Source organism: Eschrichtius robustus, chromosome X (genome assembly GCF_028021215.1).
Source record: "Eschrichtius robustus isolate mEscRob2 chromosome X, mEscRob2.pri, whole genome shotgun sequence".
NCBI lineage: Eukaryota > Metazoa > Chordata > Mammalia > Artiodactyla > Eschrichtiidae > Eschrichtius > Eschrichtius robustus.
In genome coordinates this window covers 131,999,947-132,016,484 of record NC_090845.1, presented here as the reverse complement: position 1 = coordinate 132,016,484, position 16,538 = coordinate 131,999,947, and the positions used below count along the sequence as shown (strand labels likewise).

The window sequence follows — 16,538 nt, the reverse complement described above, 5'->3', positions numbered from 1 at the left end:
CTTCACACCCGCCCCGGCCCGAGACTCTCATCTTAGTCTCCACGCAGCCTTCGTTATCTTTTGTCACACGTTATCTTCATTTACAGTAGATCAAAGGCATGCTCGTTTGAGAAGATGCCCATCTCGGGGCCAGTCGCCCAGCGCTAGCACGTGTGACACTAAACGCCACGGGAGTCCCCACACAGCCATCCTCTGAGGGAGGCCCAGGCGGCCCCCTCCAGGCAGGCTATCCTACCCCCTCCTCCCCAAAGAGGCCAGCCGCCTTGTGCCCCTGCCTTTCTTTCCTGCCCCCGCCTCTGCTCTGCCCAGCCCGGCTCCCTGCCCCATCACTGGACACCAGCCTTCACGCTGATCCCCTGGCCAGGCCCCGCTGCTGCCCTTCCCGTGCCTGTGCTGTGCTGCGCTGCTACCGTGAGCCTCCTGCAAAGCCGCGGTGGCCCACAGCCCCTGCGATCAAGTCCTCACCTGAAGATGCAGGGGGGACGCACAAAGCTAGACCACCCACCCCCTGAGCCCTCCAAGCACTGTGCCGGGCTCTGTAGGGATCCGTTTGCCACTCGCACCCCTGCGAGGTCTCAGGAGGCTGGGGGCCTTCCGCGCAGCGGGCACTGACTCACAGCCAGGGTCGGGGTCTGGCCCTGGCCGGGGCGCCCCCGAGAGCCTCATCCCGGAGCAGCAACGCCTGTGCTTCTCACGATCGTCCTGAGCTGAGTGCGCTCAGACGAGTACGAATTCGCGTGCTCTCGAGAACAGAGGAGCGCGCAGCATGCAGGCTTGAAGAAGGAGTTGGGCCCTGTCCTCACCAAGTTCGTGACCAGCACAGGGCCAGGCTGGTAGCGCCAGCAGAGGGAGCCGGGTGGGGGAGGGGGGCGCGGCGGTAGGAGACCTCAGCCCTGGTGTATTGCTAACAAACAACACGCCACGTAGGAAGGAGCTGCCAGAAGGCTTGGGTGCCTAAGCGACTCAAGACTGGAAAGCAGCGCTCCAGGGGCCCTGGATTTGGCAGCCTAAGACCACGAGCCGGGTCAGGGCACCGGGTCAGGGCGGAGCGCTGCGCCGGGAGCTCGCCTGGGGGTGATCCAATCTCATAACAGCGCTTGTGTCAGGGGCCAGCCTTGCAGAATGCCAAATCTAAGAGGAGAGGGAAATGGCGATGAACACCACCTTGTCCCTGTGGCCCGGAGAAGGGAATCCGGGAGCTGAGATGACAGACCCAGAGGCCGGGGGGGGGCGGGGGGGGGGTGCGGGGCGCGTGACAGGAGGCCGCCAGGCGCCAAAGGGGCCGTCGCAGGACTGACTTTTTGGCTGCACGAGTCCAGGGTCTCAAGACGCGTGGGTTACTCACAAGAGGGAAGGGGACAGGTTTGGGGACCATGCTCGTGAGGTGGCTTTTTGAAGGCCACGGCCGATTGTTAACTTTCCAGATGCCATGGAACTAACAGGAGGGGTGCTCGTCAGTACAGGCGTGAGCACAGGACGCCTGAAATTAGTGACTGATGGCTTACTGGCCACGAAACTGAAAAACCTGTATTTCGAATACTGACCGCTGACCAAAGAAGTTGCCTAACTGTATACTGTTGTTTGGTTTCATGGGAAAAGAGCTGAGACTGTGCCTCAACTTCAGATGTTGTTCAATAAAGGGAGCATTTTACAACTCCTAAAAGTTGGCATTTTTGCTACTCAAAACACACATTAACTCCAGAACCCTGGTGTTCAGTAGGTAGAAATGTGCTCTGGCCCTGCTGGCGCCCAGCATGTCCGCGCCGGTGTGGACGTGCCCGCTGCCCTGGCCACTTCAACGCGGGAAGCAGCTAGTGGCCCCATGCCCGCGTTAGACATTTGCCTCGTATGCGGTGACAGGAGCTGGGCCCTCAGAGTAAGTGCAGGGGCGGGTCAGGTCAGGGAAGGTTTCGTAAGAGAAGGTTCTCTGAGCGTCCCCTGTCAGCATGGTGTGAGGCCGAGGGCAGGGAAAGCGTTCTGGGGTCAGAGGGTTTGAGGGGCCCCTGGCGGGATGCAGCATCCATCGCAGGCCAGGAGACGGGGGCGTAGGTGGGGGGGCGACGGGAGGCCCGGTTCAGGGGCTGCTCCGGGAGAAGGACAAGTGCTGTGCTGAACAGGCCCTGATAGTGACGCTCTGGAGGACAGTCCTCAGGTCTCCAGGGCAGCGCAGCCAACTCACTCAGAGGGTTAGAGGACGAAAGGGCTTCCACAGCTGAAGCTTCACGGAACTGGTGGACGGAGCAAGGGAACAGTAAGGGAAAGAGGAGGCGAGTGGCGAGGCGAGGCGAGGCGAGGCGAGGCGAGTGGTGAGCCGTGCACAAGCAGGAAGTGGTGCCCCAGGCAGCAGCAGGCTGCGCTGTCAGGACGGAGCCCGAAACCAAGGCTACAGCAAGCGAATTCCTAGCATGGAGGGAAGGTTAGTGAAGTGACGGCCTTGTCCACGTTCACATGCCACGCAACTGAGAGGGACATGAACGGTTCAGTCCTCCCCATGGTTAGTGGGGCTTGGGGACTATTACAGGTGTCCCCCCCCCCCCCGCCCCTAAATTCGTAAGTTGAAATTCCAACCCTCAGTACCAAAGAATGTGACCTTATCTGCAGAGAGAGTCTTTACAGAGGTAATGAGGTTAAAATGAGGTCAGTAGGGTGGCCCTAATCCAGTATGACTGGTGTCCCTATGAAAAGGGGAAATCTGGACACAGATACACATAGAGGGAAGATGACGTGAAAAGGCACAGGGAGGGCTTCCCTGGAGGCGCAGTGGTTGAGAATCTGCCTGCCAATGCAGGGGACACGGGTTCGAGCCCTGGTCCGGGAAGATCCCACATGCCGCGGAGCAACTGGGCCCGTGAGCCACAACTACTGAGCCCGCACGACTGGAGCCTGTGCTCCGCAACGAGAGAGGCCGCGATAGTGAGAGGCCCGAGCACCGCGACGAAGAGTGGCCCCCGCTTGCCGCAACTAGAGAAAAGCCCTCGCACAGAAACGAAGACCCAACACAGCCAAGAATAAATAAAAATAAATAAATAAATAAATAATTTTTTTTTTTTTTAAATGAAACTTTAAAAAAAAAAAAAAAAGGCACAGGGAGCAGATGGCCGTCTACAAGCCAAGGAAAGAGGCCTGGAACAGATCCTGCCCTCACGGCCCCCAGAAGGAACCAACCCTGAGACGCCTTGATTTTGGACTTCTGGCCTCCGGAACTGGGGGACAATACATTTCTGTTGTTTGACCCACCCAGTCTGTGGGACTTTGTCACGGCTGCCCACGCAGAAGGAGACAGATGAAACATGCCTGGAGAGACTCTGAAGGCACAGAGCAAGAGGGAGGGGACCAAGCAGGAGGAGGGCAGAGAGGAAAGGCATATCTGCACATCTGGGGCCGACAGAAGTGATGAGGTCAAACTGGGCCCTGGAGACATGCTCCTGGTGCACGGCCAGTAAACCCGAAGACAATTCAACTTAAAAAAAAAAAAAACAAAGCCCAGAACCCTCAGTAGAAAGCCATCTGCCCATGGAGGTGAGGGCTGGCTGCCTTGTTCTCCTCACCCACACCCACCGCATCCCGGCCACCCAGCTGGAAGAGCTCAGCCACCGAACACCAAGGGCGACCACAGCTCGGCTGCCTGGCCCTGCTGTGCACTGTTCTGTAATATTTCTTCAATCTCAGCAGATCTTACAGTGAAAAGGGAGGGGGAAACGACCGCTTCCTCAAGGGGGTGCGTGCTCTGTGAGTCGGCACGTGCCCTCTTTCCGTTGTGCTACCAGAGTCTGTAAGCTGTGACCAAGTCGAGTCATCGGAAGGACTGACAAATGCAGTAATTTACAACACTTCATCAGCTGTGTACCTTCACATAATTCTACACCACCACGTTTCCTTGGGCAGAAAGATATGCTTTTTTTGAAAAGAAAAACAAAAAGGTACCTGAGGCCTCATTCGTGGATTCCATCGCACGTAACAGTTTACCCATAATTCCAAATGACTCAGACTAGTAACAGGATATAGGACGTGGTTTTCATAATTCACAAAGAAGGGATTAGAAAATTCATCCAGCTGGCTATTGATATAAGACCATAAAGATACAGTCTTTGTATATACATCCTGAAAAACAAAAAAGGAATACATTGAAATAAATTCAACTTTCCTTCATACATAGCCTCAAGAATTTGTACCACGTGGAGAAAAGGACTTGAACAATGAAGCGGGTTCAACTGATAAAAATCAGGAACATTTACTAAGTCCCACCCCATCCCTCTGCACGCACGGCCTCGTGCTGGGATGACCCAAAAACAAACCAGTTACTGTCCTAGAAAAACGTATTGCTGAGTCAGACGACATCTGGCGACTGTGTCTGTTTGAAGGCAGAATTAGAACTTTCTAACAGTCCCAGGATGATGGGGCCCATATTTAACAAATACATTTTTTTATTCTTTTTTGCACCTTGCTTGTGTGACCCTTAATATTAAGGACCATAGGTAGAATTTACAGATAAGATTCCTTTCACTGGAAAATCATGGCTATCTGGGGGGAAACCTGTGGGGTGGCAGGCTGAAGAAGCCTTATATAGAGAATATATCATTAAATTATAGATCCCCACCTCCCCATTCTACAGTACACTGTAACTTCGCATTGCTCATCGGAATGCAGACACCCAAACCCACAGGCGTGATGGGGCAGACAGACATTAAACATGGATCAAGTACAAAGCCAAAGTGAGAAGACGGTGAGGCCAGGAGTGTTGTCCACCATTCTGCTGCTCCCAAGACAGCTGACGTCTCCCCAAGTTATCTAGACACAAGAGATTTAGGATCTTTTCATATTTTATATTTTATATTTACAAGAGAAACACCAGCAATAACTCAAGGGACCCCAAATAGCCAAACAATCTTGGGAAAAAAGAACAAATTTGGAAGTCTCACACTTCCCAATTTCAAGACTTACTACAAAGTTGCAGCAATCAATACAGGTGGTACTGGCATAGGATGGATAGACAGACACATATACATCAATGAAAAAGAATAGAGAGTAGAGGAATGAACCTTCACATTTATGGTCAACTGATTTTCAACAAGGATGCCAAGAAAATTCAACGGGAGAAAGACAATGTTTTCAACAAACAGTGCTGAGACAACTAGATAACCACATGCAAAAAAATGAAGTTGAACCCGTTACCTCACACCACATACGAAAAGTAACTCAAAATGGACAATAGGCCTAAACGTAAGAGCTAAACTCTTAGAAGAAACCACAGGCTTAAATTTTCATGACCTTGAGTTAGGCAATGGTTTCTTAGATATGACAACAAAAGCACAAGCAAAAATAACAACAAAAAAACCCCAGATAAGTTGGACTATATCAAAATTAAAGACGTGTGTTTCAAATGACACCATCAAAGAAGTGAAAACACAGTGCACAGAATGGAAGAAAATATTTGCAAGTCATATCTGATAAGGGACTTATATATGTAAAGAATACATAAGGAACTCTTTCACTCAATAATAGCAAGATAACCCAAATAAAAATGGGCAAAGGCTCTGAATAAACATTTGTCCACAGGCATATACAGATGGCCAGTAAGCACATGAAGCGATGCTCAGCATCATCAGTCCTCAGAGAAATGCACACGAAAATCACAATGAAATATCACTTCACACCCAACTGGGATGGGCTAGAATCAAAAAGATAAACAATAACAAGTGTCTACAAAGATGTGAAGAAAATGGGACCCTAAGTCATTGCTGGTAACAATGTTAACTATTGCAACTGCTTTGGAAAACAGTCTGGGGGTTCCTCAAAGGGTTAAACAGAGAGCTACCATATGACCCAGCAATTGGACTCCTAGGTGTCTCCCCAAGAGAAGTGAAAGCATATGTCCTCACAAAACCTTGAACATGAATGCTCACAGCAGCAGTGTTCATAAGAGCCCAAAGTAGAAACAACCCAAATGTCCATCTGCTGATGACTAGATAAACAAATTGTGGTCTGTCCATACAACGGAATATTATTCAGTCATGAAAAAGGAATGACACACTGGTATATGCTAAACATGGATGAACCTTGAAAACAGTATGCTTAGCGAAATAAGCCAGACACAGGAGGACAAATAACTGTATGATTCTATTTATACAAAATGTCCAGAAGAGGTGAATTCATAGAGACGGAAAGTAGATTAGTGGTTGCCAGGGGCTGGGCAGAGGGAGGAATGGGGAGTGACTGCTAACGGGTATGGGACTTCTTTTTGGGGTGATGAGAATTTTATGAAATTAGATGGTGGTGATGGTTGCACCCTGAATATATTAAAAACCGCTGAACAGTCCACTTTAAAAGGGTTAATTGTATGGTATGTAAATTACATCTCAAGAGAGGTGATTTTTTAGAGTACATTTTGATTTAAAAAAAAGATAAGACCACAAGGATTTAAATTCTACATATGAATCATATTGTTCTGTTGACGTTTTCTTTAAAAACAGCTTTATTGAGATAAGTCACACACCATAAAATTCACTCATTTAAATTCTTTTTCTTCATTAGGAGGTTAACAGGGCCCCATTACACTGGGCCCTCAGGAATGTGGACTTGACCCTGATCACAGTGGGAAGCCACAGGGAGGTTTCAAGCAGAGGAGAGGCACGTGACCGGTCTGAAGTCTGGGAGCGCTGCCCTGGTCGCTATGCTTGGATTCCCTGGAGGTCAGAAATGCTCATTTCTGGGCAGCTGCCTTAGTTCCAGATGCGAGACTGCGGGCTGGGTAGGCTTCAACTAGGCTTGTCGTGGCGGAGTAGTGAGGGGTGGCCAGATTACAAATCCATCCTGGGGACAGGGCTGGCAGTACTCACTGAGGGACTGAACGTGGCAGCTGAGGTGAGGGCGAGGGAGGGGTTGAAGATGGCCCCTATGTGTGTATGTGGCCTTAGCACCTAGATGGGCAGAGGTGCCACTGAGTGGGATGCAAAAGGGTGGGGGAGGAAGAGGAAAACAGCATTTGGATCCCCAAGACAGATGAAGTTACCTAGAGAGAGAACAAGAAGAGGACCCGGGCCCGGGCAACTCCAAGTTTAGAGATGGGTTAAAAGGAAAGAGACTGAGACTGAGCAGGGAAGGCCAGCGAGGTGGGGGAGAACCAGAGAGGGAGGGCATGGGGTGAGGGAGTGGTTAGCTGTGCACTGAGAGAGAGGGAGGCGGGCTCTGGGGGCCTGCCGTTTTCTCCTAAGTTCTCGAATGTTCTAGCACACTAAACCCGCTGGCAGAAGTCCTTTTCTATGAACCAGAGGACACTCTTTAAGCTGCCTTCCCCCAGTGCTTCCTCACTTTTGATCATTTCTGTCTTTTGTCCCAAAGTGAGGAGAAAAGGAAGAGGTAAATCCAACAGAGAAGCTTGGTAACTGCTCCTTTATCAGCTTGATGGAAACAAAGTTGAGGCTTGCTACCTCGGGAGAGGTTTGGGCTCATCTACAGACTTCCTTGTCCACGGTCTCCCAGTACCCTTCTGCCCAAGAGCACAGAGACAGACAAGCAGGATCACAGCATTTTGGAGATTAGGGGGTCCAGAGTCTAGTCCTGACCCTGGAGACCTCAGGGAGCTGTGGGCTCCCTGGGCCCCAGCACCCGTAAAGGAAGGGGGCTTTCGTCAACTCAGCTGGAAGATTAGACACATGCGCTGGGGCTGGTGAACCCTGGGAGGGCATTTCGTGCAACCCCTCCATTTACAGACAGCAGCAGGGCGAGACCCAGGTCCCCTCTCCATTCAGTCCCCCTTCTGCAGTGGCACTTAATGGGAAAGGCACTCGAGCAATCAGGAAAGCCAGAGGCTATGATACACTTACCTCTTTCAGTCGCTGCTGTTCACAGTTGCACAAGAAAGTCCCAAAGAGACAGCTATAAAGGTGATCCAAAATTGTAATCAAGAACAGTTCATTAAACTCGAATGCTGAAGGAAACTTAAATGGAGAGAGAAATAAGGTTTAGTTTTAAAGTTCAATTTCTAAAACAAACTGGTACTAATTTTTTTTTGAAAGACAGCTAAGCTACAACTTGGAATATAGCCAAAGATTAAAAGGAAAACTGAGGCCACGTAGAACCTAATTGTCTCTAGTTTCCGGGCCAAGCTTACAGATCTGGCTGAGGAACAACCTGAAGCAACAAAAACTGTTGTACTTTTCAGTGCCTAAGAAAGCTTATGGAGCTTCCACTTCTTGCCACGATGACAGAACAGCCTGCATTCACCCTTCTGCCAGAAACAACTAGAGAGCTGGACAAAATATACGACCCAGCTGTTTGTAGACACTGGCAACAGCCAGGAGCACAGGACTGGGATAACCACACCCCACCCCAGCTCAGAATGGAAACCAATGAGACAAGTCCTACTACCGTCCCAGCTTCCCTTGGGGAGGCACATTCTGAGTCACGGAGAAGGGAGGGAGATTCCCAGGTAAGTGACTGAAGAAGAAATAGAAAGTCCTTTTCTATTAAACAAACAACTCGAAATTAAAAACCTTCCCACAGAGACAACTCCATGGACATACATCCCCAGATTCTTACCAATATGTAAGCACACTGAACCTGGCAATATATAACGTAAAAGGGGTAACACCACATGACCAAGTGGGGTTTGTCTCAGGAATGCAAGGCTGGTTTAAGATTTGAAGATCAAGGTTACCAAAAAAAAAAAACCAAAACAAAACTATTATTGTAACTCGCTATATTAACAGAATAAGGAGGAAAACCACACGATCCTCTCAGGTGCTGTTTCAGGTAATTCTTAATGGGGCTAGCAAAATTCCAGCACAGAATTACCATTGCCGTGACGTTCTAGCCAGTAGCTGATATTTAGTAGCCGTGACAGAGACGATCTGGAAATGATGATAATGATCCTAGCAGCAGGCATGCACTGGGAGCCTACCATGTACCAGAATTCTAATGTACAAACATAGTGAAATACTCATCGCCTATTCAATGAAGCAAAGCCAATTAGAACAAAACCAAATAGAACTACCCAGCATACTTTTGTGCATCAGCGTACTTTAAAGATCTATTCCCTAATCAGAGATGTTTGCACACTGTCACAACTAATTCTGTCATCTCTAGAGTGACAACCAGGGTCACTGATGGAAAGTTTATTTTTTAAGCTTATCTTTATTACTTTACTAGACCAGAGACAAGCTTCTCAATTCGAAACAAGGGTCAATTCAGGACTGTCCAAACTCCATCTGAAATTGTTATTTTCCTCACCAGGCTATGACCTTAGCCAGCCTAAGGAATTCTGCTCAGCTGCCCTAGATTAAGAAGATTTGCCTCTCTCTACCTTTAAGGATGGCTCTCAGAGAAACACAAAACTTTTTTTTTTTTTAATCTTGTTCTTAGATGAACCAAATCAATGATGAACTAAATCAACTAAATCTGGCCAAGTACATTATGTCAATTTTTTCTAGTATTTTTCTGTGCAGCTTAGTCATGCTCTATTTATAAGTTATTGGCACCAAGAAATTTATGAATTTTAAGCAAAAATATAACAGTTACATATATACTGAAGCAATTAAATCAAGGATAGAAATGGAAGGTCTGTGTTTCATTTTCAAACGTTTAAAAATATACATTTATCAACAGGACAGCAAAGCTTCTACTGACATATTTTTGAAGTCATATGAGTCTGTAGTCCTAACCCTGAGCCCGCATCCTGGATCTGGGAGCTGGGCTGGGCGGGCCGTGGAGGTGGGTATCGCCACTGACTACAAGCCTTACTCTGGCCAGGTGGGTAGCAGGTATGGGAGGTCAGGGTGGGCGGGGCTCAGCCCAAGCCGGTTGGCACCAGCAACACGGGGACACAAAGGCTCCATCTGTTCATGTTAGGTCAGGACTGCTATTCGCATCCGAAGGGCATTGTAGTGTTAAACTCAGTTCAGGAAACGTTTCATCAGAGGAAGTAGCAACCGCTATATACAGATAAAAGACTAAGCCTCTGTGATTCACAGTTTGTTTTAGCCTTTTCTCCTAGAAACTATACCATGTACTGTAAAAAGTGTGGTCTCAAAAACCCCATAGAAATCCATAATGAAATTCTGCACCTATTGATGGACAAAAACATCAACTATTAAACCGATCCAAAAGGGTAAAAAGTCTGTTAAACTGAGGTTATTGCAGAATGTCTTTGAGACTCTTCCCTGGAGTCCTTCAATGACTTTTTCCCTCAGTTCCTTTGATATCAATTTGTGCACACAGACTAGTTCATTTCATTGAGATGTCTAACAACGTTACACTGACTTAGCTTATTTGATTTAGCAGTAGGCAACCTAAAAATAAGTTAATCTTGTCACATGAATGCATCTTTTCTGACAAGCTACATATCTCATTCACTTGTAACTTAATTCATAGTTAGACTGATGACTGGTGTGTCTCCTTCTAATGCATTAACAATGGTATTTTAAAAGAAATTAATTATACACATTTCATGGACAGAATCTTAAAGCTTGTAAGAGGCATCTGAAATCTTCTAACCCAAACCCCTCATTTTCTTTCTTAAAAATCCAGTAAACATTACAAAAATTATATAAATTAGACATGAAAATAGGCACTAAGCAATATGAAGAATGGAAGTCAGTTTGAAGATGCTACACACACACACACACACACACACACACACACACACACACACACACACTTTAGGCATTTGGGAGGAATAAGCTACTTCACATCCACAAAAATGGTGCTTATCCCTTCAGAAGCATCAGAATTATTTTCTGTGTTCAGCCTTTTTATGTAATTTTTCTGAAATGTATTTCATACCTTCTTGTCTTAACCTGAATGTAACCATCATTTAATTTTGTTACTGGCTTGGAAATCAGTACAAATTGCGAGTACATGGCACTACAAAACAGTAAGACTTCAGGCCAGTGTCCATGCCTTTTGAGTATGTGTTTGCCGTTCCCTGTTACTCATACCATCGGGTGCCCGCCGCTGAGACCGCCCCTCCTCTACCTCCCACCCCTCTACCTAACTGGCTGCTTTGAGTCAGCCGTGAACTAGCACTCAGATGATGCAAGAGCCCAATCAGCTTGGGGAAGCTGGGTCTAAAAGTACGAGTAAGTTCTAAGGGAGGGCCTGAGGACTCTGTGAACTCGACTTCGGCTGCTTAGAACCCCACGCCACCCCGCTTTTTTTTCTAATTTCTGAAGGTATATCTGTCTATCCTCTCACGATCCTTGCTACCCCAGTGTGATCTGTGGACCAGTAGCACAGCCTGGGAGCTTGCTAGAAATGCAGACTCTCAGGCTCTGCCCCAGACCCATGAATCAGAACTGCATTTTGACAAGATCCCCAGGGGATTTGTGTGCACAATGAAGTTTAAGCAGCGCCCCAGTAGAGCAGAATCCCTGGAGGGCTTGTGAAACAGAGTGCTGCCCCCCATCCAGGGTCAGCAGGTCTGGGGCGGGGCCTGAGAATCTGCATCTCTCAGTTCCGGGGAGGCTGAGGCTACTGGCCCCAGGACTGCACTGGGAACCACTTGTCTGGATCACTTGTCCTGTAGCTCATGTTCATATCAGAACCACCTGGGGAGCTTTTAACAACTACACACACCTGGGCCTCTCCCCAGGCCCACAGGAAGAAGGGTCTCCAGGGGCAGGGCCCAAGCAGGCGCATCTTTAATGTGATATGGTCCCCTTCATGTGCCTGAAGCGGTCAGGGCCAGACCTCCAGGTCAACAGGAAGGAGAGAGCCCAGGCCATGCTCTTCTATCCTCTCTTCCCCACAGTCCCACCCAAGCAGGCACTCTGGAAAGGGCTCCGTACTTTGCTTGCTCTTTCTCCCTCTCCCTCGCCTCTGTCCCTCTCACTGTATCTCTGCCTCTATTTCGGTTTCCCTCCTGTCTCTGTCCCTCTGGCTCCCTCCGGCACTCTGGCTTGCTCTCTGGCTCTGATTCCAGGTCCATTTGTACAGCACAATGTCCTATCATGAGGGTAAGACCCCAAACTCAGGTTTCGACGCTGGAGATGAGGGAAGAAACAGCACATGCCTTCTGGCCTGCTGACCATCGGGCCGACTGGCTTAGGGCAGGGAGACCCCCTGCGTGGCCACCTGGCTTACCAGGGCCCCATGCACTGCCGGGTAAGGAATGACAGGACGCTCAGCAGCTTCCTATCTGCCACTGGTCCTGGGACAGTCCTTTTCCTCCTCACCTTGGGGGTGGGAGGGGCTGTGGCCTGGGGCGGGGCGTAGAGGGTCCTGCATTCCCTGGTCTCCACCCCCTTTGTTCAGTCACATCCCCATTTCTAACACCTGGGAATCTTCCAGCACCTGCCCAGCAGCGGGCTGTGCTTGCTTGCCCTGACAGAGAGAGGGCAAGCGAAAGAAAGAGAAGGACTGAGGGGCACTGAGGGGCAGGAGAAAAGCACCTTTTGGTGTGAAGTTGGTTGTTTCCAATTTTCTGCTTATACCTCTAAGCAATTAGAATCAAACTGAGCTAAATGACAGAAGGGGTCATATTTAACACACACATCTTCACTTTGAACGAACCTGAAATTAAAGTTTGTCTTCAACTTTAAGATATGTTTGGATCAGACTATGAAGGTCAGAAATAGACTTGAAATCTCTCACCTGTCTCGTCATTTGCCAAACACAGTCAATAAACTGAAGAAATATAGGGGATCGGTCAGCATCTGCATGGTTGTCATTGCCATGGCCCACTCGCTGAAAACAATCAGGAGGTTAAACATTTTAATGTGTGCCATGGTCCTCTCAAAGTCACTTTAAATTGCCTGGTGGCAAGAAGCATGTCTCATTTATATGTCCCAAGGCCTAACAGAATTCCCGGCACATAAAAGGCACTCAAAAACGTTCATTGCGTTGAACCGACTGCCATTACTCTTAGGAAACAAAATTTCAGTGTACTGTTTTTACATGTTGATTGTTTCATAACTTCCCTTTAATACAGTCGAGATCGAGAAGTTATAAGCAAGAGGCCAGCCAACTTTTCAGTCCACCCCAGCCACCACTCCGGGTGCTCAGTGTCAACGTGGGACCAGCAATTAGCAGCTCACGAAGCACATGACGACTGCCGTTTTCTCCACAAGTGTAGTTTTTTCCCCCCAGTTTTCAGAAATGTCAGGAAGTCTGAGAATCAAAACAGCAATTAACAATCTACAAGTTTTAGCCAATTCTGCATGACTCAGAGAACCTCAAAGCCTCACTGTTGAAATGGTAATGGGGAGTCTTCAAGGCAGTCCGGGATTGTATCTCCAGGTTTTTTTTTCCAGTTTTAAGACATAACTGATATCCAGTATTGTATATCATACCTTTTGATATTTTACAAGATGTTAATAGATTCACATTAAAAGGTAAAAGATGATTTCAAACACACAAACAGGACTGACAAAAAACACTGAAAATATCAAGTTAAAAACAGCTCAGGAGTGGGCATTCTAACAGAAGCTTCAAGTAATCTGATGACTAAGCAAAAGGCTGAAAAAGAAAGTTATGAAGATACAAGGCGATCACTACACAGGAAGATCGAGAAATACTGGGCCTATGAAATCGCCACCAAGAAAGACAGAAAAAGAAAGAAATGACCAAGTCAACATGAACACCTCAAAGGAACAGTATGCTGCCTTCTTTTTTAAAAGAGTTTTTAATTGTAGTGAAATATACACATCAGATTTACCATCATAACCATTTTAAGTGTACAGTTCAGTGGCATTAAGTACATTCACACTGTTGTACAGCCATCACCAGCATCCGTCTCTAGAACTTCCCAAACTGAAAGAGTAACTCCCTACTCCCCTCCCCCAGCCCCTGGCCCCCCTCATCCTCCTGTGTCTCTACAGATTTGACTGCTCTAGATACTTCCTACACGTGGAGTCGTGCAGTTTATTTGTCCTTTTGCAACTGGCTTCTTTCATTTAGCATAATGTCCTCTTAATTCATCCGTGTTGTAGCAGGTGTCAGAATTTTCTTCCCTCTGAAAGCTGAATAACATTCCACTGTACGGACAGAGCACAATCTATTTAACCATTCATCTGTTGATGGACACTGGGTTACTTCCAACTTTGGGCTATCGTGAATCATGCTGCTATGAACATGGGTGGGCAAGTAAGTGTTTGAGTCTCTGTTTTCACTTCTTTGGGGTACATACTCAGAAGCAGAGTTGCTGGATCACATGGCAGCTCTCTGTTTGATTTTCTGAGGCACTGCCATACTGTTTTCCGAGCGGCCGCGTGCGCTGCATTATCTCTGTCCTTCTTTACAAACTAATGTGTTTCCTGGAACCTGCTCCTCAGTATTTCAGGCACCAGGGCAAGTTTTGCACTGACGGTGTACAATTTAAGATTCATTCTTTCTTTTAATAGACACGCACTGAACTCTAACAGGGGAGTGCAAGGCGTCCCCCACCCCAACCCTCAGGATTTCAGGTGGTCTCGTGGGGTCCAGTGGAGGCCAGGCCCCTGGCCAGGAACCTGGGGTACCAAGACACACGAGACCCAGCATCTGGGCTCAATGAATAATTCACTTGTGGTTTAGTCGCAGGAGAAGACCTGTAAATAACAGAGGCGATAAAGTGCACCGGGGCTTCCCAGTCTGAGATGCGTACGGTGGGGCTGCAAAGGAACAAGCAGCCATCCCAGGATGGTCTAGAGGAGGAAGCTAGGCGGGAAAGTCACGAGTCACAGTCATGGAGGAGGTCTTATTTGAGATAGAACTTGAAGGACCAGGAGGAACTTGCTTCTGGCTGGCCAGGGAGAGATTCTATGAGAAGCAGTGGGGAGGCTCGGGTGGGGAGGGGGTGGTTGGTGGTGGCCACCAGGGGTGCCGTAAGTAGCAGGGCACGGTTGAGGCAAGGCGAGAGAGGTGAGATGAGGCTGGAAAGGTGGGTCCGGGCCAGATCACCAAGGGCCCCAGACGTGGCGCTGAGGAGTTTGCCCACAACCCAGTAGGCCGTGGGCCGACTCGGAGGGGTTTGTGCTGAGGAGAGTCGGCACCAGATCTGCTTTATGTAATGCCCCATCTGCTACAGTGGGGACAGGGGGTTGGAAGGGGACAGGGAGACTGCCATAACAGTTCCAAGGGAGCTGGCCAGGCCTGAACTAAGGGGGACCCAGTGGCAATGGGGAGGAGATGACAGATGTGAAATACATGCATTTAAAATCGTGGGACTGGCTGACATCAGTAAGGGATGAAACATACAGAAAGAAAAGAAACGATGTGAGGACTGAGCCCTAGGGCACCCCGACATTAAGAAGCTGGGGAGAGTGAAGCCTCAGGAGCAGCGGATTAACTCCCCACAGTCAACTTGACGTGCCCTGCATCTGTGGAATACCTGAATAGACGACGAATCCTCCCCAAATTGAGGCGGTGGGCTTTGGCGGCAACCGTCGACTTGGGGTTTGCTGTATGCAACTGACTTGTTCCTGATTTTTATGTTTACCTTAGTTTAGTTTTTAGCACTTGATATCATTGGTGGATCTGTTTATTGGCTTGGCTGCTCTCTTCTTTTTTTTACTACTTAAAAAAATTTTTTTTTATTTTAATAGTTTTTTAAATTTTATTTTTTTTAATTTTTAAATTTTTTTCCTTCTTTTTTTTCCTCCCTTTTCTTCTGAGCCGTGTGGCTGACAGGGTCTTGGTGCTCTGGCTGGCTGTCAGGACTGGGCCTCTGAGGTGGGAGAGCCGAGTTCAGGACTTTGGACCACCAGAGACCTCCTGGCCCCACGTAATATCAATCGGCGAGAGGTCTCCCAGAGATCTCTATCTCAATGGTAAGACCCAGCTCCACTCAACGGCCAGCAAGCTCCAGTGCTGGACACCCTATGCCAAACAACTAGCAAGACAGGAACACAACCCCACCCATTAGCAGAGAGGCGGCCTAAAATCATAATAGGTTCACAGACACCCCAAAACACACCACCGGACGCGGTCCTACCCTCCAGAAAGACAAGATCCAGCCTCATCCACCAGGACACAGTCACAGTCCCCTCCACCAGGAAGCCTACACAAGCCCCTGAAGCAACCTCAGCCACTGGGGGCAGACACCAAAAACAACGGGAACTACGAACCTGCAGCCTGTGAAAAGGAGACCCCAAACACAGTAAGTTAAGCAAAGTGAGAAGACAGAGAAATACACAGCAGATGAAGGAGCAAGGTAAAAACCCACCAGACCAAACAAATAGAACGGAAACAGGCAATCTACCTGAAAAAGAATTCAGAGTAATGATAGTAAAGACGATCCCAAATCTTGGAAATAGAACGGAGAAAATACAAGAAACGTTTAACAAGGACCTAGAAGAACTAAAGAGCAAACAAACAATGATGAACAATAAAGGTGTTAAAAAAAAAAAAAAAAGAAGTTGGGGAGAGAGGGAGGACCAGAAGGTAGGAGGAAATTCAGAAGGTTGTAGCCACCTAGAAGCCAAGGGAAGAAAGTGTTTGCAGAAGAAGGGAGCAATGACCAGTAGCAAATGCTCAGGCCAGATAGGAGAAGCACTTGGCAGAGTGGCAGCCATTGGTGACTGTGACAAGAGCAGTGGCAGGGCGAAGGTGCGGGGGAGTGAGGA

The 16,538-nt window shown here is 48.1% G+C and overlaps 1 protein-coding gene across 4 annotated transcripts in view; it reads right to left on the bottom strand.

Moving 5' to 3' along the window:
- MTMR1 (myotubularin related protein 1) overlaps positions 1-16,538 on the bottom strand; it is a 67,414-nt gene that overhangs the window by 3,627 nt on the left and 47,249 nt on the right. For all 4 annotated transcript variants that reach the window (XM_068532977.1, XM_068532978.1, XM_068532981.1 and 1 more), the window contains 3 exons: positions 12,589-12,681; positions 7,824-7,937; positions 3,925-4,101 (listed from right to left, as the gene is read on the bottom strand). In XM_068532977.1, coding sequence (XP_068389078.1) covers positions 3,925-4,101; positions 7,824-7,937; positions 12,589-12,681 — 384 coding nt within the window. The remainder of the gene's footprint in view (positions 1-3,924; positions 4,102-7,823; positions 7,938-12,588; positions 12,682-16,538) is intronic.